This window comes from Ischnura elegans, chromosome 10, assembly GCF_921293095.1.
Source record: "Ischnura elegans chromosome 10, ioIscEleg1.1, whole genome shotgun sequence".
NCBI lineage: Eukaryota > Metazoa > Arthropoda > Insecta > Odonata > Coenagrionidae > Ischnura > Ischnura elegans.
Window position 1 is genome coordinate 60,788,796 of NC_060255.1, and position 24,475 is coordinate 60,813,270.

General features: G+C 38.8%; 1 protein-coding gene across 3 annotated transcripts in view; it reads right to left on the reverse strand.

Moving 5' to 3' along the window:
* Positions 1-24,475, reverse strand: part of LOC124167025 (glycine receptor subunit alpha-4-like) — an 88,208-nt gene that overhangs the window by 45,716 nt on the left and 18,017 nt on the right. Inside the window, exon 1 of one of the 3 annotated variants that reach the window (XM_046544790.1) lies at positions 14,513-14,679. The exons of the other annotated variants lie outside the window; for them this stretch is intronic. Coding sequence (XP_046400746.1) covers positions 14,513-14,526 — 14 coding nt within the window. The 5' untranslated portion in view covers positions 14,527-14,679. Of the gene's footprint in view, positions 1-14,512; positions 14,680-24,475 lie in introns of those variants that run through there. 3 annotated transcript variants of the gene reach the window in all.

A 24,475-nucleotide genomic window follows, 5' to 3' on the forward strand; every position in this document is an offset into this window, starting at 1 on the left:
ACCCCCACATGCAAACCACACGATTATAAATACATTACGTATAATAACAAAAAATACGTGCATATTCCTGCAAAGGCAAAACTTTCCAAAGGTTCGTAATTCCTTCAGCGAAGCTGTGCAAGGTAAAATGGAAAAAAATGTAATGAGTTGTCCTCGCGAGTGACGCCATAAATTTTATGCATACCATTGCTATCCGTGATAGAACGAGGAAATAATTATATTTATTATTCGTGTTCATGCGATCTATTGCATTCATAACTTATGTAGGCAATTACTCGCAATTATAAATATTATGTTGTACATATTGTGAATAAATAGATCTCTTTGCACTCATCGTCGAGCAGAGGACATTTTTGACGGCCAATTAAAATGCGCCCATCGTGGCAACGAAAATGAAACTTAAATGGGACGGACTGGTGCTTCCACTAACAAGTAAGTAGTCCCATAGCGTAACGCAAGTTATGGTCCAAGATTCCATGGTCCATCCCTAGATGTTGTTAGAGGAGAGGCGGCTGCGTAAGGTCAGCCAAGGTCAACTGCTACACGGCACCGTGAGTCGTCGCCTTTTCTTTCTTAATTTCAAAAAGAAGCTAACCTTTTATGCACGTAAATTTTATCTCGGAAATGGATATATACGTATTACCATAGAATAAGTACAGGGGCGGATCCAGGATTTCTTTCTGGGGGGGCCCAAGGATACCTTGTAATACAAAACGAACACAATGATAATGGGACCGTATTAAATATCTTGCATATTTTTAAGGGTCTGGGGGGCACGTGCCCCCGTGCCCCCCAGACCTATGAGTAAGATCCGCCTATGAGTAAGTATATACTTACTCTCTGGTATTGCATTAAGTGAATGCATATGAAATGTGCTGCTATCGAAGAATTATGAAGATAAAATGGATTGGTCGTGTAAGTGTGCTAAGTTTAAAGGATGTGTTCTAAAATCCTTATGCAGAAGATGGTACAACTTAGTTGGCCACAATATGAGACATGATGGCCGGATTAAAATAATCCTAGAGGGACAGGTGGAAGTGAAGAAGGGCAAGGGACGGCCCCGAATGAGTTACATAAGACATGTTATAAAGGATATAAGAAGAATGATGAAGATAAAATGGATTGACCGTGTGAGTAACGAGGAAGTGCTAAGAAGAGTGGGAGAAAAGAGAAACCTCCTAAAAACCTTTTGCAGAAGAAGGGACAACTTAGTTGGCCACATTTTGAGGCACGATGGTCTGATGAAGACAATCGTTGAAGGACTAGTGGAAGGGAAAAAGGGCAAGGGACGGCCCCGAATGAGTTATATAGGACAGGTTATGAAGGATGTAAAAGAGTAGAAATACGTCGCTATGAAAAGCCTAGCGGATAGGAGAGAGGAATGGAGAACTGCATCAAGCCAATCTTAGGATTGTCGACTAATGATGATGATGAGTGGATGGATTTTTTAGTGTATATAAAAATTAAAGTACTACAAATGTCCGAGTTCTTCTACTAAAAGTTCGCGTTTTTACCGCAACTAGTTGTTAAGACGATTATGCTCATTTATCTACGTTTGAAAGCAATGCATCGAGTAACAAAAGATTGTGACATCTTTGCCCATTATCCATTCATTACAGCCGAAATTCAAAATCAATTTAAACTATGTATACATGATGTGACTGGACCTCATTGGAAAGGAAAAGCATTAATTATCACCCGTACTCTTTTATAAAATAAATAAAAGAGCGGGAATTTATTTTGTTCAGGCAAACTCTAGAGGAATATTTATGGCGTGAAGTTATAGCTGGAGTTATAACACAGCTCATTGCTCTTATTTTCAAATAAAACAGCTTCGCGGTAGAAGCATTTGTGGCGATGTAATTCACATGCCAGGCCAAATGACACGTCAACCTAACTGAATATCAAGGTGTGAATTTTTGTATTTACGCGATGGTCCACAAAGCTACCTTTGGCCAAAACGTACAGCCAAAGGCTATGAAGTCCCTACAGCAGAAGGCCCGGGCCTAAGGGACTACGTGGAGGAGGTCCCGTGGGAGCTTGATTTATGTTGACACCTCGAGCGCATATTAATAGATTTTCAAAAATTTTCTCAGCAAAGAGATAAATGCAGCGCGATCCATTCATTACCAATGTTTTCAAAAGAATATTTGTTCTCGCGAGAATTATCATTAATACATTAACATTTTGAAGGGGCATTCCATGGCGATTATAAATTGCGGTCAAAAGCCCTTATGGTAGCTTATTTCACGACGAAATTAGGACATACTTGCCGTCAGAGACGCAAGTGTCAACTGTAGTAAACCGATTTTAATGCGCGGCAGGTGACGGCATTATCAGCGGTCGACTTTAAAATCCTCTATTGGAAATAATCGTGGACCGAGCTATAGGGATAACTGAAACTGCTTACTCCAATGGAAATCTAATTGAGTTCAGAATCCATTTCGATACTAAGAATGCTGTTAAGTAATCACAGTAATTTAAATGAACTTTCTTGGAGGAGCCTTCCCTTTCTGAAAGTTAGACAACTGAATTACGTGTTCATTCGCCGACCTTGGTTAGCCAAGCGTAATGTATTCCGGACAATAAAGCAGAGCGAGAACGGTGCGATATCTCGGCTCGAGAATTTCTCCATGGAAGCCAATATTTCCGCATATTCTCTTCAAGAAACAGTGAATGAAAAGTTTTCAAGTCTTTTTGTTGGTGCGCTGGTGTGTCACTCAAGAGTGTTGATAGGACTGGGGTCGGTTCATTCTGTACCGAAATCAGAATTGAGTAAAATAAATCGGTGAATAAAGGGAAAGATAAGTTACATCGAAATACAATATCCTTAGTCAGCTTTTCTCTCTTAAGTGCCAATAAAAAAACGTGCGTGAGTTTTAGAAGAAAGAGTTGTCTTCGCAAAAATTTTATTGATGCAAAAAATATGAACAAGAGTCTATGATATCTCTGAATACTAATAATACAGCTTATTTCCGTATAAACACCAAGCGCATTAGTTAATATTAGCAAGACAAATATTATCATGAGGATCATTAGTGCATTTATCAAGGCTAGTTAAGTCACAGAAAAATACGTATCTACAGAGAATAGAACCATAGCTACCCTTAGTGATAATTAAACCCAATCAAGTTAATTAACAGTTACCCTCAGTAAGTGAAGAAATGTGAAAAGCGTTTCTCAGAATAGTATTTAGAAAGAGAATTTTCCATGAAATACAGGCAACAAAAGTGAAAATTCTGCTTCCCTTTAGATAGCAACGAATTGCAACTTGCGTAATTAAGAAATTAAAATAAAATCATAAACGGATATAAAAAATATACCTGAACCTATGAAAGGATATTTTTTATTAGCTGCAACATGGGTAGTATCGAATATAGGTACACCAACAGAGATATTGAAGAACCAATGGAAAGGTAAGTGGGCTTCGATTAAGATACCATTAAAAATTATAATTAATTATAAGTACCAATTAAAATAGTGAAAAGAAACTGTTTGAAGACTTTTTTCAAGGAACTGTTAAAACAAACTGCTTGAAAATGAAGGGAGGGAACGGAACCCCAACTATATGAGGTAAATACGTAACAAATTAAGTAATAAACATAGAATGAAGTATTTTAATGAATCGCAAATGAGAGAATGGCCATGCCATACGGTTATACACCTTCAAATATAATAAAATTTGAATTAATTTAAATGTAAAATGTCATGGGGTGATGGCGCGGACCCCCACTCCAAATGAGGATCTATACATGCCACTGGTACTGACAAATATTGAATCCATAATTCCCTGGTGAAAATAAAATAATTATTGTAAATAGCCTTTTGGAACCACACGAAGTGCCTAGCTCAGGCCATTTGACTCAATAGCCCAGAGAGATTATTTTCAGAGACGGTTGAAGTAATTGTAATATTAAAAGACATAACTAGTGATAATTTTGAAAATGAACCGATTATTACAAGTAAAAAATACATAAAATTTAACTGCTACCAGGAACACAGTATATCCCTTCATTCGTATATAAGATATTCTATTCGATAAAGGGGTTGGGTAACATACAGTGATTGTTCACTCAGACCTGATACATCGCCATTCATTAAATGACCGGTAAGTGGAAGTGAAGAAGAAGTTACACCGAAAAATATTTTCCCTTTTTAGCCATTCCCTTTAATATAGTTTTAAATTAGGAAAGTTTTAAGTTCTTTAAATTTAAAATAGGAAAAAATTGCTATTTCCCGCCCTAATTTTAGAAGTTGGGGACGCAATTTGCATTTGGTTCATTTGCCAATTCGATCATAGAGGTTCTTTAACTAATGGAATTGCGGAACCAACGACCAAATACTTGAGGGCAAAGATAAAGGCCGAGGTGTATCGGAGAAATGGAGACCCGCTTTGCAGGAGAGCATGACGTCATCAGCATATTTGTGGAAGGGTTAAGGCCGCCGATTTTTCGCCTTGAATATCTCGTTAAGTAGGTGACGGATCAATCAAGGGAAAACTATTTTTTTCCTATCTATCGCAATCGAATACAATAAAAGTTGGATATACAATCTCATAATGACGTGGAGAATCCTTGTGATAGCTTTTATAATCTTGGTAACAGGGGAGTGCATCCGTTGCAGTCGTTGAGGTCTCCAGTGACAAGGGAATGATTCATATGGAAAAGTCATAACATAAATAAAAAGGAATTATTGAAGGAGGCAAGGTGAGTGGGAACGCCTGTCATTAACTCTCCATAAGTACTTTCGAAGGCAAGGTAAATGCAGTCATTAAGTGGAGCGAAAGCAGTTTAACACCGTGCACACCGGTTAACAAATGGATACGATCTTCATAAACTCGGATATATAGTGTGACGCAAGAGGGAAATTCAACATTGCCGGCAATATTGAAGAGTACCCACTGATATAATCAGCATTCAGATTCACTCTCATATCCCTTCAGATTTCACACCGTATCATGTCAATCGTGTATGAATCCATTGTGCGCAATACGTAATTATGTCCTCTCATAAAGAGACCGACGAGCATCCGGAATAAATAGAAAAAACAAAGTTAACCGTTTCGACGCACCTAGATCAGTTTCCTACTATCAAATCATATTAACCTTGACCGATGAATATTTTAACAAATTTGTCTTTTCGAATTGAACAGGTTTCTGTGCTTAAATATTATGACAGAAAATAGTTTTATCATTGCGAATTAAATCATTAAAATTATTGAAATATAATAATTTTCTATTAATATTGCTAATTTTGCTTGTTCAATAACAATCCTTTTACGGATAGCATCAGTGACTCTATATTTTTAATCATACCCCTGAATTTTCCGATTATGTGGTGATTTGATGAAGTCTTCATTTTTAGTTCCAAAGGCGAGAACTGTAAAGAGATGCAAAAGTGACTACACGAATCTGTACAAAAAAGTGAAAACAGGAAGCTTAGTATTTCAACTGAAAAAGTTTTGAATGCAGGTGAAAGTAACCCTTAAGAGTACATAGGTACAAATCATATGTGGAGGACAAGGAGCACTAAAGGACAATAATAGAACCTTCCACGTAACACTCGCTATAATCGCTCGTATACTACACCACACTATATAGAGGTACTGTCGAAAATGTCAGCCATTGCCCTATGAGAGAGTACAGAATTAATTCAGGTGTACATTGTGAGAGATTTCACTATGCCCAAACATTTATTTGAATACTTGTTCATTTGGCAGGAAAAAAGTTCTATAAATATTAGTATTAACAGTATTTATGAATAAAATGGATCGAAGCAAATAAAATCTTCATTCATTTACCCAACAGTTCAAAAAGTCCCAGAACTCTATCGTAACTTAAAGAACTTTTAATAAATAAGCAAAAAATAAAACTGCAACGCTTAGCGTATGTCCACCAACCAACGGATGGCCACTTACAGCAAATTAGATCGCACATAAACCTTTGCCTATAAAACTACATAAATGTCTGAAGTCTCAAGGCGATCGAGTCCATTGAGCGATTGACTAGAGTTTTGCAGCGATATCTATAATAAATTTCCTTTAATGAATTTGTTCCCATTACTTAAAATACACATCCTGTAAACATTTATGTTGTTTAGGAAGAGTAAATTTGATCAGTGGACGGAGAAGAGGAAGGAAACGATGAAGTGTTGGACATGGTGTGTAAGCAGAAGCCGCTAATAGATGACATACGGAGGAGACAGAAGGTATAGATGAATCCATTACTGAGGGTAGGACAAACATTCTACTACGGGTAGAATGTTTATTAAACAAGGGACTGCCAGAATACTTCTTAAATACTCCATGGAAACCTACCTCAATCTGGTAGAATACTTAAATAATAACGTATTCCGTCGGGCGATACATGAGGAGCAACAGACATCCTTTTACAATGCTCCGCATCAAACAGTTATCTTTGTACACAGTCACGCGTTGGAATGCTAGATTATATGCAACAAGGATGAAATAACCATAAAAAATTATCTGGTTTAGCCGATATTCAAAGCCGAATCTTCCAATTGCCGGTCAGGTATGCATGCTTCCTGTCGCGGATCTATGGGAGGGGCCAAGGGGGCTATTGGATCGAAACACACACTAGGTAAAATCGAAGTATTTGGAGGGTACCACTTAGTACATAAGTGTTTAGTTATATTTTCACACATACTTACCTATGTTAACGAATTAAAATACAAAGTAGCTCTAAACTTAGGGCCCATTTTAAATGCTTTTGATATGTTACAGTCAAGAGAGGGACTTGAGAGGGACTATTGCCCCCTTCTGGGGTATTCAATTTACAGTAGATAGAATCGTAATCTTAGTCCCCCCACTGGTCCATATACTGGATCCGCCACTACATGCTAACAGTGAAACCTTTTTTATTTATGGAGATGAGTTGAAGCTGGAATGCTCGAATTGAAAAAATTAGCACGGGGAACAATTCGGTCTCGGGAAAATGCTTGTGAAAACTCGATTCTTTCCATCGTCTCAACGCCTCCTCATCCGTGACAAGTAGGACAAAGGGAGATGCGTGACTGTGACAGTGCCACGTCTGAATGGCTCTAAAACAAACACCTTATGGCAAAATACACATACGACCTTTTCAACGAAGATCTAGCGATGTCCATGCAAACAATAATCAGAGGACGCAATACTCCCGCTCTACTGGTCGCGCATGGTTTTTTATATTTTGCAACGACTTACTAGAGTACAAATTACGATAATATATTTATTTTCTGTAGAGAAGAGTCTTGCCAAAAATTTCTTGCTAATCAAGTATTATTAATTTACCTTAGAGGTAATATCGAGGTTCCACAACGTAAAACTCTACTTTTCAAATCAGACTCTTCACTAGCCTTATCGTAACACTCTTACACAACGACCCTCTCATCAGCTGATTCCTTTGCTAATGCTTCCTAAAATATTTACTATTTTGACTCTGTTGTACTTCTATTGTCAAGGTTTTCCTTCTTGTATATGTACTACCCAAATAGTTGAACTATTTACGTGGTCAAAATTTGTGCCAACAACGTCGACGCTGATGACTTAGAATACTCCACTGAAAAACCTAGTAACCAACCATTACATTTACGCCGGCGTTATTTGAGCTACGCGAGTTAAATAACAGGGTTCCAGTCCTCATCTTAACCATCCGTCACAGAAACGATGACACAGGAGGAGCGGAAGGGATAGAAAAGGTGCAGAGAAGTTGAAAAGGGTCCGGCGCAGGTAAGGCCTTTGACGGAGCAGACCCTTTTCACGGGCAAACCCATCCGCCGTTAGAAATGCAGCTGCTGCGCTGTTCAAACCGTAAATTAACTCCTGGTATTTTCCCCAGCGAGTTCGCATTTGGAAATAGCTTCCAAGAACGCACTTTAGTACTTGTGTTTACCGTTTGAGTAGCTCCGTTCTCAGCGCATAGGTCGAGAGGAATGAAACGAGAGCTACCGTAAGAAAAAGTAGAAAAATATTTCCCTAGGTAAACAGTCTTGCGGAAACTATGCTCAGTAAACGACTTAAATAGGCGTACTTAGAAAAATTACAATTCACAAAAAATGTGAGCATCCTCCACTATATGTAGTCTGTCTGCCGGGATTACAAACCCAAAAATTTGACTTTAATTACTGATCATTTGCAAAATTTCCCCACATAATGTTTGAGAGAGAATGAATTTGAATACCAGACTACAGTGGCATATATATGGGGGAGATGAGGGGATAGATCCCCCCTCCACAAAGCCTCGGAGAAATTAAATCGATATTTAAAAATATTGTCTAGTTTTGACATTTAATAACCGCATCTGCTTTAAGCTGAATTTTTAGTCAAAATGATGCAAAATGTCAGTTTTCAAAACTTTTCCCGGACCTGGGAGAGGGGTCGCCACCCCAGGCCACCCCATTTCCCCCAAAGCATATTCCTAGTTAAGCCACTTCCAGAATAACAATGACGGGAATTATTTGGATTTTGATCTAACATTTTAACATTCCAGCAGTATGAACCTTTTCTATAGGTATACTGTTCCAGAAGTGATGTTCATTGCGGCAGTTTTACATGGGGCACGTAGTAGCACAATCTGACGTGAGAACGAAGGCGTGTAACGAAAATTGCATTGTGTAAAGCGGTGAATTGCTAGAACGCATGCCAGACTGCATAAACGTGAGGTGGAAAAAAAGCCGCTGCTCTAATTTTGTTCGTGAATTCGCGCAATATCACAAATTAATTTATTTCTAACCTCTCCAGTTACGTGCCCCGAGTGAAACATTAACAATTATAGTAATAAATATACTGTTTTTGAGATAATTAAAAATCCTATGCCACAGTGGCTTGCGAAATTGGTTAATTAATTACATCATAGCATTAATTCAATATTTATGCTGCTAATGCTTTAAAATCTCAAGTATATGATTAAATTTCCACGGTTTTGCACTTACGGAATAACTTTCCAAACCCCATCTATCAACATTGCTCTCCATTATCCCCCACCGCAGTTTAATTAAAATTTACCTCGAATCTCAGCAACTACAGAGTAGATTAAAATACAAATTTATAGAGCTGATGACCAGTTGACAGTTCAAGAAAAATCGTTGACCAAAATTTACTCACTATTTAAACTTTTATTTGGGTTGGTCGCCATAGAGAGGGAGGAATAGGTAGGGAAGAGTCGAGAGAAATCCATTAGTCGGCATTAGCTTGCTCAAAATCAAAGGTAGCCTAGGAGACCAAGGCTTTAAAGGACACATCCCTCTATCTCTAATGGTCGTATGCTCTCTTTTTTTGTGAATCATTAATTTTTTAAACCGAAATTATTAATTTTAATTTTTTTATACTATAGTGCGGTTAAGTATGTAGAGTAGACCTCTGTAAACATTAGTCTGTTTCTCAAGCATAAAAAAATAACCTCTGAAAAAATGCTGAGGTAAAACTTTCAAATTTGAGATACAAGCAAATTGCGACATGTCTGTACTCTACCTACCCATAAAATTTCAATATTATAATATGCCTTTTAAGTGGGTAATCCGCCACCGAAAGAATGAACTGGCCAAAAAACCGAAAATCGTAACGATCGCTTACCATAACAGAAGTTGAACTCGGATAAAAATCGTGTATTTTTATCAGCATACGTCTCGCCTTTCAAAGTTAGAATTTAAATCATTGAAGATAACAATCTACTCTCGTCATTATCTAAGAATCCAAACTTTTTACATATTCGTCGCGGGAAAATTCGATCGAGAAAGGAGCCTACAAATTTCTTCTAGACATCTCATACGACTGTCGAAGTGTTGCATTTGCCAAGATTCTTCCACGCAACACTCAAGCATTTATCGGGCTTAAAAATATCCTGCACCATTGGCATACGATCCCGGGTTCGTGGAATGAGAAACCAACACAATAGCCACCACACCTGCCCTATCCCATTCAATATTTTATCTATGGTCATTGCGTTCGTGAGTGCATTCTCGTATGAATCAGCGCGGAATAGGAAATCATTCCAACAGACGTTGTGTGTGGAGTCTCATGCACCACACTCTTCATTCATGACTATCTGTTTACTACTTTTACCCTCAGTTAACTCCGTGTACAGTTACTTCAAGAGTGAATGGCTAGTTTCTGAGTTTGACTTTCTTCATTTCTGTCAACATGGCCATTCAAACTTGCCGACTCTATTTTCGATTGTATCTCGGCGTCTCAACGTAGGCAGAATTGCGATCCGAGAACAATTCAACTCCTCGTAACGAGCACACTAGCGGTGAATTCTCAATAAATACGGGAACTAGATCTAATCCATGAGAGGTAAATTGTCGTTATTAATCAGACGAATTTCATGCCGAACGGTTGTTTGCGTTCAGTTGCTACGCAATCGGACTTTGTTGTGTTTCAAAAATTTTTACTCCGGCGACTCCTTGCTAAGGCTCATGACGTCATCATTGTTTATGTACAAGTAGCTGTTTACTTCTTTCACCCTAACAGTTCACCCGGTATACAGTTACTTCAAGAGTGATTAGTTCGTGTATTTATTTGACTCGTGTTGTCTCCTTCGATATGGTCATACAAACATGCCGACTCTATTATCAACTGTACCTCAGTGTCTTTGAGTATAAGTGGAATTCTGAGCTGCATTTAAAAATTTAACTCCTTCCAGAGTATGGGTCATGTGTGAAGCCGCCCCTGAGGAGAGAGGGGACAATTTCGAGTTCAGGGGCGTACATAATGTGGGGCACAGGGCCTCTCTGAAATGCGGAATGAAGTAAGAAAATAAAAAATCGTAGTCTATCGTGATACCTACTTCATTTATAAAATTAACTGCTAGATATATAATACTAAAATTACATGCAATATTTCACAAAGAAATCATCTCACGATCAGTTTCAATTATGCTAGATTTCAGCGATATAAAAATTGAAAATGCTCTCTTTATCCGTGTTAATTTGGATATTAAATTTCATGGGGTTAATACAAGGGAGGGACGCTACAGGCCTATCTGCAGACGCTACAGGCCTTATCCATACCAGAAAGCGGCTATAATGGCTGTAGGGATCACTATTCAGTAAGAGTACAGGCATGGTCGTACCCAGCGAGGGAAACGGGGGGGGGGGGGGGGCAGCTGCACCCCCCCCCCCTTAGAAGCAAAAATCGCAAAAGTCTTTAAACAAAATCAGCACTGAATTGAACGAAAGCATTCAAAAAATTTTCTTTAAACCCACGAAAAATGATATGTATTAATATAAGATATGTAACTAAAATAAAACTATTTTTTCAAGGAAATAATCTCATACACTAATAAAGCGCTGTTAAAAATTTCTTAACATGTTGGTTTTATTCACCTTTTGCATGTTAAGGTGTCAAAAAATGGCTTCCCTCCCCCTAGGCCACGGGTTGACCCCACAGTTATGATCCTGGGAACGCCCTTGAGTAATTGACAGATTTAAAAGTTGGGGACGCAAATCGTATACATTTTCCCGTTGATGCTATCTCTCCACGAACAACAACTTGATTTTAGGGAATTAATTAATCCTATCCCAAAATCGTCTACTGCGCATGCCCGTAAGCTACCGCTAGGAATGTAATTAAACTTTTTCTCTCTCCTTCTCCTTGAAAAATTAGCTTGAATAATGGCGCTTTTTATTGAATTTTCAATCGCCAATCTTCGATAACATTTTCAGTGACCTCGCAGGACAGATAAATCGAGGAAGTGTAAGCAAAGTGAAGGAAAAGTGAAATGGGCCAGGGAATCTTGTCCATGACATCGGGGAAAAGTTAATAAGCCGAAACAAAAGAGCCTCTCCGCTGCGTTATTTTTATTACAGTCTTTATATCAACTCACCAACATGTCTGTTTGTTTGTCTGTTTGTATGTCTGGTACAAATCTTGTAACTCAAATTTGACTCACTTCCTGTGAAGCAAAAACGCTGAAATTTTGCACACTTCTTCATTTCCGATGACAATACATGAAAATATAACTTTTTCTCTCCAACCCCCCTTTAACCACCCCCCAGTCAACCCCCCCCCAAAACATGTTTTTGATCTAAGAAGTTCCAAATGGTCGATTTTCGTGTTTCGTGGCATTTTTAACATAGGGGTAGGCATTTAAAAGCATAGGGGTGGCATTTTGAAACATAGGGGGCTTACCATTCACTGAAAATTTAATAAATATAGTGACTTTTTTAATACGTCACTTTTGGTTTTTCGGGGTCACTGAGTTTTTTTGCTTTGTGTCATATATAAACGTTGCTCATCCCCTGTAATCTAAATATAAAGGCTGGTTTTTAAAAAAACTTTTTTTATAAGAGCTTATTCTAACTTTGAAATGACTGAGCTTATTTTTACATGTTATAGTTTTTGTGTTAATTGTCAAATATGAGGACTGAATAGAGTTTGAATTTATTTCTAAAGGAGTTTTATATTTTATTTACTCTTTCACTTCGAAAATGTTGCGCAACAATGGGAACGAATGAGTGAAAAAGTTAGGGAAATTTAGGAACTTGTCAGGGAAGAGTCAGGGAATTACAATTCGGGACAACTAAAAGAATTTTATATTCCATTTACTCGTAATCTTCGAAAAGGTTATGTAATAATCTAAACGATTGTTTAAAAAGTCAGGAAAAATTAGGAATTTAGTCACGTTAGAGTCAGGGAATTTAAAATCAGCACTTTTTTTTGCGACCATTATTAATAACCTCATAAAATGTGTTCTCTTTTCATTCTTCCCACAGAAGCAGCGCGTGCGTGCTGTTAGGAGACTTACAGCGAGACGAAAATCTCGGCTTGTGTTTTTTTTCCAACAGCGCGTGGGGCATGTGTTTACGCAATGAGTTCAGAGATTAAAATGAGCGGATCTGCCCACAAAACGTCCTCTTCCATTTCAAATACATATTTGACCGCTGGGTCGTGTGGAAAGATATTTGAAAGGAGTGAGATTTTGATGCTTTTGTACAACTAGACCGTCATATTTCGTAAACGATAGTTCCAAAGACGGATAAAATACTGGCTTCAGAGAACGTGGGTTTCTGGTCTATCGCATCCGGACGAAAACCTCCTCGATTTTTTCCTTAGAAAATTTTATTTTGTGGTATAATAAATAACCTCACATTTTCTATTGATATGGAAATTCTTCCAAGAATATTCAATGAGAAGGTCAAGACATAAGTCGTATTTTTTAAAACCGTATTCACTCACGTTTCGTTAAATGATCGCGGACGATCGTGTTAAAATATTACATTGACCACCCATGGTTCGTTTATCGAAAAGAAATAAATTGAACACCAATTTTGGTGACGAAATCGGAATAAATCACTCCATACTCGTAATTTCCCAGTTCTACTTGTTAAAGATTGAACTCCAGATTTAAAAACCCAACAACTTTAATCCTAAGTTAAAATAGACAAAATTCCATATTTGAAATGCATAGCTTTAATGAACACAAGAATAACTCATACTTCAAGATATTTTCGACATTGGCCTCCGGAATCGATACGGAAATTTTGAATCACGAGAAACATTTTGACGGCTTAGTAATAAGAGTCGGGGAATTGTATGTTGTCCCTGTCCATAATCACAGACATAGTTTTAAAAAGCAAATTCCGTTCTAAAACGATTGCATTCTGAGGTGATAACGCGGCTAAAAAATTAACTTCAATACAAAAATGAAGCCGAGTCGTACGCAGGTAAAAACACTGCTTTTAGACAAGTTCTACTTATATTATGGTAGGCGATTGTTTTCTTTTGCTTTATTTTGACAAACCAATGACCACCCTGGAGAATAAGGAGAAGAGAGATATATCATTCAATTAACATGAACTACAGAAACATGAAATCTTGCGGTCATAGGTCAATAGGTACCACTATTATACCAGAATGCACAAATAGATAATTAATTCGTGAACATATTCTGAATAACCTAGAGGTTAATACGAGAGGTCAAGAAATGGCCAGGATAAATCTTTAAAAAACATATACTATCTCTCATATATCTCACTTGGTTAGCTGCTATTTTTCAGTCAATGATCACTTTTAGAGAGCAATTACTCAAAAAGTGCAGGATATAATTCTATCATAAAGAATCCTTTAAAGCTACGTAAAGTGGATATTTTTTTCATCTGTAAAAAGAGGCAATAACTGCTACGTTATGGTATTTCGAGTCGGCGACCGACAGCCGAGGAAAGGGTAAGGAGGGAAGGGTGGAGAGAAACCCGGCGTCGGCATTAGCCTGCTCTAAACGAAAGTTGCAAAGGGGACCACGGCTTAACGTCCCATCTGACGGACGGAGTGACTGAAGTGCCTTCCGTAATGCACTCGATCCGGGAACGAGCAGTCTCTGAAAAATCTCTGTCAAGGCCGGGATTTGAACCCGGTTCGACTGGGTGGGAAGCCAGAACTATAGCCACCACACCAACCCGATGAAGATATACGTGGAACCTTTTGACCTACCATGTGGTTTGGGAGTAGCAAGACTGCATCCATTAAGTCCAGGCATTTTATTTTGAAAAAAACATTTTTATTAATTAACACCTTCACTCACCATTTGGAGGCCATGGTGGACTGGACACAGTAGGTAGTGGATAGGAAGCTCCTGGACAGGCAGATGCTCGGATGGGGGCACTTTTCGGACGGAAATAAGACACAAGGCACTCAAACCACTTGAGTTCGTCCGACACTCGGGAAAGACCGTAAGGCACTGACTGTGAAAAGGCACCCGACGGCCACGGCCGATAGCCGGCATCACAGAGGGCGGGGAGGGGGGTTGTGTTTTTCTAGGGGAAGGGGGTTTGAGAGGGAGTCAGCGTGTGAGTGGAGAGACCACGCGGTGAAAAAGATGAATGTGCAAGGCCGCTTGCTTGCTTGCTGCTCACCTAAGAGGAGGGAGCGGAGCGGAGGGGGGTCCAAACCGCTGTTGAATGCCGAGGACGGTGAGGAGACCAAATGTCTCGTTTCCAATCACAGTCAGAGGTGTGCCTGAAGAAACGGGCCGCGAAACTCATACTTGGGCAACATTCATGGGCGTACCTAGCGAGGGGCAGGAGGCACCTTTGCGACAGGTTGATACATCGCGAACTGAATAAAATACAAAGGAAGGCTTCGCGTTTCGTCAAAAACTGCTACGGGCGTACAGACAGGGTTACCCAGTTGTTAAGCGAATTAGGCTGGGAGCCGTTGGAGACTCGGAGGCTGCGCGCTAGGCTTAGATTGCTTGAACAATTGAGAATGGATATCTTTAAGAGCGACACAGAGAACATAATATTAGGGCCACACTATATTTCCAGGTCCGATAGAAGCGATAAATTAAGAGAGATGTTTTGCCGAGCGGATAGATATGGGAATTCGTTTTTCCCCCGAACCATAAAGGACTTTAATAAACGCTAGTCCCAAGCTCGTTAGATCACTTCATTTTATTTAGCTGTAAACGGCTGGTGTCCTAACACCCCCTGCCACACGCCTTTTAGGCGGCTTACGGGGTATCATGTAGATGTAGATACATGGTGTTCTCGATACTCCAATGTATTCTGGAAACGTTTCATGCGGCCACCTTGCTCCGTTCTGAAATCTTATTAGGATTTCAAACGTTCAGTTCACATTGATTTTTATCTTTGATCTAAATATTGATCGAACTCCGTTCTTGGAAGACTAATAGTAGGCATATAAGAGCGTACCCAGGATCAAAACTAGGGGTTTACAAACCATAGTCGTTTAAGTTGTAATATTTTACATTTTAGCATGGAAAAGGTGAATGAAACCAGCATTTCAAGACAATTATAACAGCGCTTTATTAGTTTTTAAAATTATTCGCTTAAAAAACATTTTAGTAACCGCCCACGGGCGTACCCAGCGATGGGAAGGCAGCTGCCCCCCCTAGAAGCAAAAATCGCACATGTTTTTAAGGAAAATAATATTTTTCAAGCAAGTAAGTTTAAAAACTAACAAAGAGCTGTTACAGTTTCCTTAAAATGTTGATTTCATTCACCTTTTCCATGCTTAAATCTTACCTACAAATTGAACAACCATGGCTTGCCCCCTCTAGTTTTGATCCTGGGTACGCCCTTGGGCACCTTCATAAAGACTGAATAATTTTAATAGCAAATCTCTTTCATTAACACATTGAAGCCCAGGGGCGTGTTGTGTCGGGATGATTTTCAAGCTGGATGGAAATTAATTAGTAACTTGAATCTTAAAAGCACAAGTATTCTCTTTGGTAAGATTCACACACTGAAAAGTATAGAAAAAAATCAACAAAGATCAATGCACATTAACTCAGAGAAATGAACCTTGAAATTGCATACACATATATACCATCATGGCGGTCTGACCAGGTTGGTTGGTCGGCAATCGCCGAAGGCCCCATTGGTGTACCCAGAATCAAAACTGGGGGGGGGGGGGGGCAAAACTACCTATGGTCGTTCAATTTTTTTGCACAGAAAAGGTTAATGAAACCAAAATTTCAAAGGCATTATGACAGCAATTATTTAGTTTTTTTATAATTATTTGATTGAAAAAGTAATGATTTTTATTTTAGTTCCATGTCTTATACTAGTATCATTTTTGTTCAAAAGGAAAATTTGTTCATTACTTTTGTTTTGAACTAAATTTATTTTCGCTTCTGTGGGGCAGTTGCCCCCCGCCGGGTTCGCCCATGAAAGTCCCTTAAATTTGTGTCCCCCACAACGATTGCGTCTGTCATGAAGCGTATGTGAAAGCTCCATTAAAAAAAAACCCAGATTACGTGGACCAAATTTTTTGCGATTACAAAATTTCATTCGTTAATTTGCTTACAACATTCTCCGCCAAAAAATATCAAAAAAATAAATGACTAAAAATTTCAGAAGATGGAAGGTAACCCGATGTTTTATTTAAAAGAACTAATCGAAAAGGTTATTTTATAGGCGGGTTAAATAAAGTATACCTCAGAAACCCGTAAAACTCACCATTTTAACCATTTATCATTTTTTTTCGGGAAATAAGCCGGAGGGCCCCCGCACCTCCCGCTTACCCTGGCGGGTATTCCATACCCCCAGACACCCCAGTATTATCAACTTAAGGCTGGATGGCGATACTTGGTGACAGGAAACATAATAAAAGCTACACCGTTGTATGTTCCACAGAAATTTAATTAACCGAACCAGGTTTCGACATTACACTATGTGTAAAAAGCAGTGTATGTTTTATTATGTGGGGATCGGGTTGGTGTGGTGGCTAGAGTGTTGGATTCCCACCCCGTGGGCTCGGGTTCAAATCCCTGAGGTGTCAGAGAATTTTCAGAGACTGCCCGATCCCTGCTTGAATGTTGCGTGGAGAACATTTCAAGCGCAACACTCCGTCCGTCGGATGGGACGTTAAGCCATGGTCCCCTTGGCGCCTTCCGTTAAGAGCAGGCTAATGCCGACGCCGGGTTTCTCTCCACCCTTCCTTACCTACCCTTCCCTCATGGCGCAAATGACCTAAGCTGTCGGTCGCCTCCTCCAAATACCAAATACTTTTATTACGTTTCCTGACCCCAGTATAAGTTGTGCCTAAAACCCCCTATCCTTATTTCCTAGCTGCGCCCCTGCCTCAACCCATCGTTTTCGGAATCACACAGTCATTCCCACTTTTTTCTTCGCTTTTCCGTCACATTTCTAATTTAAAACTGTCATTCAGTTAAAGGGTTAAAGGCAAAGCGTGGCGTTACACTTCCCGTTAGCGGTCGTGCGTCCTGATTGGCTGAAGGACGATACCAGCGATGGTTTCAGCGACGGAAAAAGGGCTATACCGAGTGATGGTAGAAGGGATGGGATTACCGTCCCTGGAGCTATCGCGGAGAATGGTTGCGTGAAATGGTCATTTTTCCGCCATCATTGGAGCGATCGCTGAATCTATCCCGCGAAAGAGATGGAAAAAATGATGGGAAAAGTGATACAAGTATTGCCATGGACCGCGAAACTCGCTCGCGATGCCCACGTTCATAAGGCTAGGCTTTCTTCCAGTTCGATCGATAATGAAGGAGAAGTACCTTGTACTTGTTTAAAACTTAAGGTCTCAGCTATCTAGAACTTTATGGCATACAAAATAGACCCTTGTCAACACTAAACTGTATCCTATATCTAAATATGACTATATTTCTCATTATTTTTTTGGAGATGAATTCATTTCATTACAGATTTAATAAAGTAGGCCGTTTTTAATAACACGCTTTCTTAAGGAAATGCATCACTCCTCCACTACCGTTCGTATTTTTTCTTGTTTCCCTGAGGTTCACAGCATACGCGGGTCTTTTTTAAGATTATCAGGTTTATTTCAGATGCTCGTCGTCAGCATTTGATTTTATCTCATCTATGAAAATTTTACCGCAAGGTTTTCTCCGGGGTCAAATTTATAGGTATGGGATGGAAGCAAACGTTGGAGGGTGTTTACTCAATATTCCCTGAACATTTCAAAATGAAAAACGTGAGACATAGTTGCAAAATAGGAGTTGCAAGGGGATGCCTTGCATCCGACTGTCTCATAAAAATATTGGCAAATTATTGCAAAAACTCAAAACTACCGAAAAAATTGCAGCGAAAAATAAAGTGATTAGGTGACCCTTAGACGATAAAGGTGCCTAAATATGGACCCAATCTTTGTTTGTTATATTTTATGGAAACAAAAAGCTTTATTGAATTGTACTTGACCATTCTGGTGTTGAAAACGGAAATCGCGTGAAAGTGGAAGAGTTCATCACCAAAAAAGCATCAAAGGAGAGTAATCAAATCGGAAATAAATCGTCCCACTTTTCAACGCAACACCCCACTAGTTAAGTTAATGGTTTGAGGCGTCGCTTTATGGAAGTTGCTCATGATGAATCTGGACAGATGATGACGCAGTGCGTCGGAACCGCGGTCGCGTGTAAATAAATATATATGGAAAAACAAAGTACAATTTTCATTCATAACCCCACTACTTGTATCCCCCCAGACAGGTTCCTTTTACCGGTGCCGCGAGACAAACAAGGAATACATTACGAAGAAAGACGAATATTAGAGCTCAAATTACTTTGGTATTTGGAGGAGGCGACCGACAGCCGAGGTCGTTTGCACCATGACAGAAGGGTTATGGTAGTGTGGAAAGAAACCCGGTGTCGGCATTAGCCTGCTCTTAACGAAAGGCGCCAAGGGGACCACGGCTTAACGTCCCATCCGACGGACGGAATGTAGCGCTTGAAATGTCCACATAACATTCAAGCAGGGATCGGGCAGTCTCTGAAAATTCTCCGCCACGGCCGGGATTTGAACCCGAGCCCACTGGGTGGGAAGCCAACACTCTATCCACCACACCAACCCCATCCCCACTCAAATTACTCCCGCTTTACCGGTCCTATTTGAAAATGCGACGAAAGGATAAAGAATAAGATCACTGAGATCCAAAAATGCAAATCATTACAATTAATGTACGGATAGAAAGGAAATATAAGTAACGGAGAAAAAATTTTAAGGCCAAATCATTGAAAAAAATTGGTGTTAAATTAACCATAGAGAGCACTTAGCGTAAGATTCCAGTACCTATACGTCAATGCATCATTACGTTCATAGAATAAATAAACGCGGAAGATGGAGAAATTAACTCGAATATTAGCGTGGTGTTTGACGCATTTTTAACTAACGAAAATATAAGGGTGAAACTTTAAAACGCCCAAAGTCGTTGTCATTTTTTCATGCGCTTTTCATCTGTCTTTTGTTAATTCTAACCTTGAATCACGAATATTTCAAAAGAGGATCCTCAATAGGCCTCCTAAGTCACCCACCGCGAATTTAAATGGGTTTAATAAAGTCGCAACTCACGTAGCTGACGTACAAAGTGATACGAGTTTGACGGGGAAATGAGGTATAATTTGGGGTATTAACCGAAATTTATATACATGACGATGTGATATGTAAGTCATACCTTCTTAAGGCTAATCATTGCAATTGCAACCATTTTACTGCAAAAACGTTGGAAAAAGTGAATCGAATTGCATTCAACACCGCGTCGCGGATATTTTTGAAAGCCGATTAAAATGCGACCGAAGTGGCAACAGAAATCGAGCCTCGTGTGGGATGAAATTGGGCCCCTCCTTTTTGTAGTCTCCTTGCCTTAAATCATCGAAATAGTTATCTCAGAATGAAAATAAAAGGGATATAATTTAGAATTGAGATGTGAAATCAAACATCATTGAGGCTAATAAACAACCTCATTGCAGTTAATTACGTGCGGAAATTTACTGATATAATTCAGCAGAATAATTGTAGATTGTGTCATATACATACGTATTATTTTTTATAATCGCTACAAAGCTGTGAAGCTAATTTTCCGTTATTAGCAGGATATAAATATAATGCTAATTTTTTTATAAAACGGTACTTGCGAATAGTCTTTCTCTTTTAATTAAAAAAATGAAAATGCGGAATTTGCGACCAATTTTTGACGAGCTCTTGACGTCATCTTAGTTCTAGTTCATTCATGCGTTTCGAAAAACTTTTCGTTGAGTGACGAAATTTCTCACCGAAGTGTAAACAACTAGAAACCATTTGAGGCCGAACCGCGGGTCGGAAAAGTTGGAAGAGGTTGCCCGCTTTGCCTGAGTTCGTGACGTCATCAATTCACCTGCGAAGCTAACTTGATGACGTGACGAACTTTAGTCCGTCGTCCGTCCATAAGGCAGTCTATTCGTAGTAGTGAATACCTCGAGAAGAAGGTGACAGATCGATAAACCGAAAAAATAACTTCTTTTTTTGTTCATTACCTCTTTTTTTTTCGAACACTATCACAGTATACAATACAAAAATCTTGGTGAGCGTGCCCATTAATAAATGAAATAACTCAATTATCAGTCTTGCTCTAATAAGTAAGTAAGTAAGGGAGATAGTAAGTAGTAAAAGTTCCAACTCCTTGGCTAAAGCGACGAGTCTCTTCAACTTTCCTTTGAATTTACGGTATGCTCCGACATCCGGAAGACTGCTAGTGGCAGATGCTTCGACTATCGCGTGATGTCATTCCTCAAGATTCCGTCATGACGTCAGTCCAGGTAACCGTCCGCTTCAAGGAAAGCTATCGGTCAATGAATGACAGACGCGGCCTTGCAATGGACTTCGAACACGATTGCACGTATTTTCACGTCGTCTGGTAATATCTCAAGCAAGGGAACCTAATAGAGGAAGCCACAGTCCGTCTCGTGGAAGCATTATTTACGTTTCCGGTTGTAGAGCACTGTAAGAAGTTTCCAAAATTGTCCGCGGAGCGGCGGTGAGTACAAAGCGACACAATTTTCTTCCAAATATTTGCAATAGAGTATTTTCACTCGCGAGGTTTGTATTTTAATTTATAGATTAGATAGATAATACCATTATTACGTATTTATATATCGGTTGACAGCACTAATTACATTTACCTGTGAAGTAGGGATCGCTCTACTGTTAGCTTACTGATTGGAATCTCAGAAATTAACTTGTATCACTCATTCATTTTCATATCCATTTGTAAGTGAATTTAAATGCTATATGGGTGACATCACATCCAGTGGTGGACTGGAGAATCCTTAAAGCTAATATCCGTGATCTCAATACTTGTGTATTTAGATATTATTCGCAGGGGGATAACGGAAAGAAATTGGGAGCCCAGGAAAGATTGGTATGAAACAACATGACTTGATTGAAAGATGATTTTTCATAAAAGTTACCATAATTCCGTTACCATAATACCATACGTTCTAACATTACCATAATATCAAATTCACTAATAAACGGTAAATTATCTATGAATCCCGGAAGCGATGACCAAAAAAAAGTAAAAGGTACTGGATGTCATCAATCCCTCTTCAAAGAACGATGAGCACAAATAGCGTTAACATTTAGTTAATTGTACGTTAAGTAAAATATGCTTCCACGGACCTTATTTAGGAATAAATCATTGCTTTACATCCATGGATGACTATTTTAATTTCTCACGGTGTGTGTAAACAAAACACGGAGGAAAAACAGTGAATCAAATGAAAAAGTCACTGCACATTCATGGAACTTCATGCAAAATCAAATTTGGGCAAATATTGAGCTAATGTTTGTTAATTCAGCCACTTTTCGCGATAATTTGTCAATGAACGCTACCATCCATCTAAAGGGACTATAATCTCACGTTCCAACACATTTTTCACTGTTTCCTTTTCTAAACCGGTCTCAACTCAGAGAGTCAAAATAAAGGAGGTTCCATCTACTGATACACTCATCTGAAACGTGAGTAATTTATCAATCTTCAGTCAATGTTCATCTTAACAAACATCGCAGCTACAATTTTTGTATGAACGACGATTCATGGAGAAAATTCCTTACGGAAATCTTCGCACACGGATAAAGAGGAATGACGTCACGCAACAGCGGATTACATGACGTCACGCGGGATTGGGAGACAATAGGCTTGAACTCTGAAATTGAGTAATAGGGAGATTTTATCGTGTAAATCACGTTTTTCGGTACATTTGCGTTAAAAAAAGACCAGCAGAATAATAAAAATAAATTGGCTCTTCTTTTCGCGTGTAAGTTTAATTTATTTCACATTTATTCATCTACCCACAGAATGAGCGTGTGGTAGGGAGAGTTGAGATTTAAACATAGACTGTTTGAACTACCTTGAAACTATAACTTAATGACTTGACTTGAATGGAAACCAACTCTGTATTAAATTTTATTCTATCTATACTGGAAAATAACTGAGGGGAAACTGGCACTGCATAAATTTTTTACGAAAAATTGATAGAGGGTAGGATTCTAAAGAGTACCGATCTAAAAGCACTTTTCATTCAAGATTCATATAATAGCACAGAAGCTAAAATGCAATGTTTTGAGGCATTCTTAATGAATTGCTAAGGAAATTCGTGCATCGATGTCCTATCCCCATTGCCCATCTACATTTACGTTATAAGCTTGAGGAATATGACCGCGTACACAATGAAATTTTGATTGATATCAGTCAAATGGGAAATGAAAGTTTCGCTGATTCGAGTATGCTAATGTATTCAATGGGATTTTAGAATGTCTAAATTATTTTTAAATGGCGGACATCTATCATAAGAGGTTTTAAAGAAAAAATTGGCTATACTTAGATACTGAAGCACTTTTGACTCGAACACGTCACTCGTTCAAAATTCAGAAAAATTGAACCGAGGACAACTCAGATAATAGTTCAGTTTTAATTCAATGCTATGAAATATCGCAAAGGAATTTGAGGACATTCATGTAGATCTGAAATGAAAATGACGCGTAACTAGTAAGATCCTACCTAGCTTCCGACTTATCCTCATTATCCTTCCCTTTCCCGTGTACCTATTTCACCGCTTTTCCAATGGAATGCGGAAATAACCATTACAGCCTCAGCCTGTAAGAACCAGAAACTCGGGGAAAATAATTAAATCGTAAGATTATATAATTTCAGGCACAGAAAATATTGACCAAATTCTGCGAAGGCTTCTGTTTAACGAGTAACGCTAACTAAGTATTTATATCAAGGATGTAAAATGTGAATGTAGTCCAAGAATGGGTATCACATTCACGTTTTCTGGTGACAACTAGGCACAAGTAATTTTGCAACCCTTAGACACTGTAAATAAAGAATTTTTTTTCAAATATAGAACTAAAGATTGTATTCCACGACGCAAGATATATTTTAGGTGGACAAGACACGAGGCATACATATAAATTCTCTCACTTTCAGTTACATATATTAAGAAGTTTAAATATAATAATTTTCATTTTATTTTAATAAAAATTAGCAATGAAGAGAAATGTGATTTTCATTTTCTTTAAACGTTAACGTTTAGCTTCTAAGGCCGATACAGTGAAGAAGAATAAGCGAAAAACTATGAAAACTGCGAAACGGTTCCTTTTTTCATCTCGCCACGGGCAAAATATTTGATTGGAGAATTCCATTATATTTTTATGGAGATATCTTTGAATTATAAATATCGTTTTTAAATAAAACTTGACCCATTCTATGATTTTTTCAATGGCCGAGAGGTAGATATCATTTTCCGAGGTGTGGAAAAGTACATACAGAACAAAAAGGGTTCATTCCATATTTCTCTCGTTTTTCATTGGCTTCGTCCCCAGCATATGCGTTAGGATTCCCCAACCAGTGGCGCCCACTCCTTAGTGCTTGAGGGGGCCCGAGCCCCCTCAAAAAATCCGTTATGGGTGTGAGGAAAAAATGTATCAGGCTTGTCGATTTTCCTCGGAGTGTCCGGATATCGAGTTTCGATTAATCAGGGTTCTAATGTTGATCATATGACTCTTCTTAAATGCTTAAAAAATTAAAACTCACTACTTATAAAATTTCCCGGGGCAAGATCCCCGGTTTGGCCCCCCCAATATTTTTTGTAAGGCGTCCCTGTCCCCAACTAATGCTCCCTTTTGGGTTTGCTGCCCAAACTTTGTTCGCCCAAATCCGTAATCACCAATACCTAGCGAGTTGGGACACGGCTTTAGAATGCGCTGCACAAGAATGGTAAGTAGAT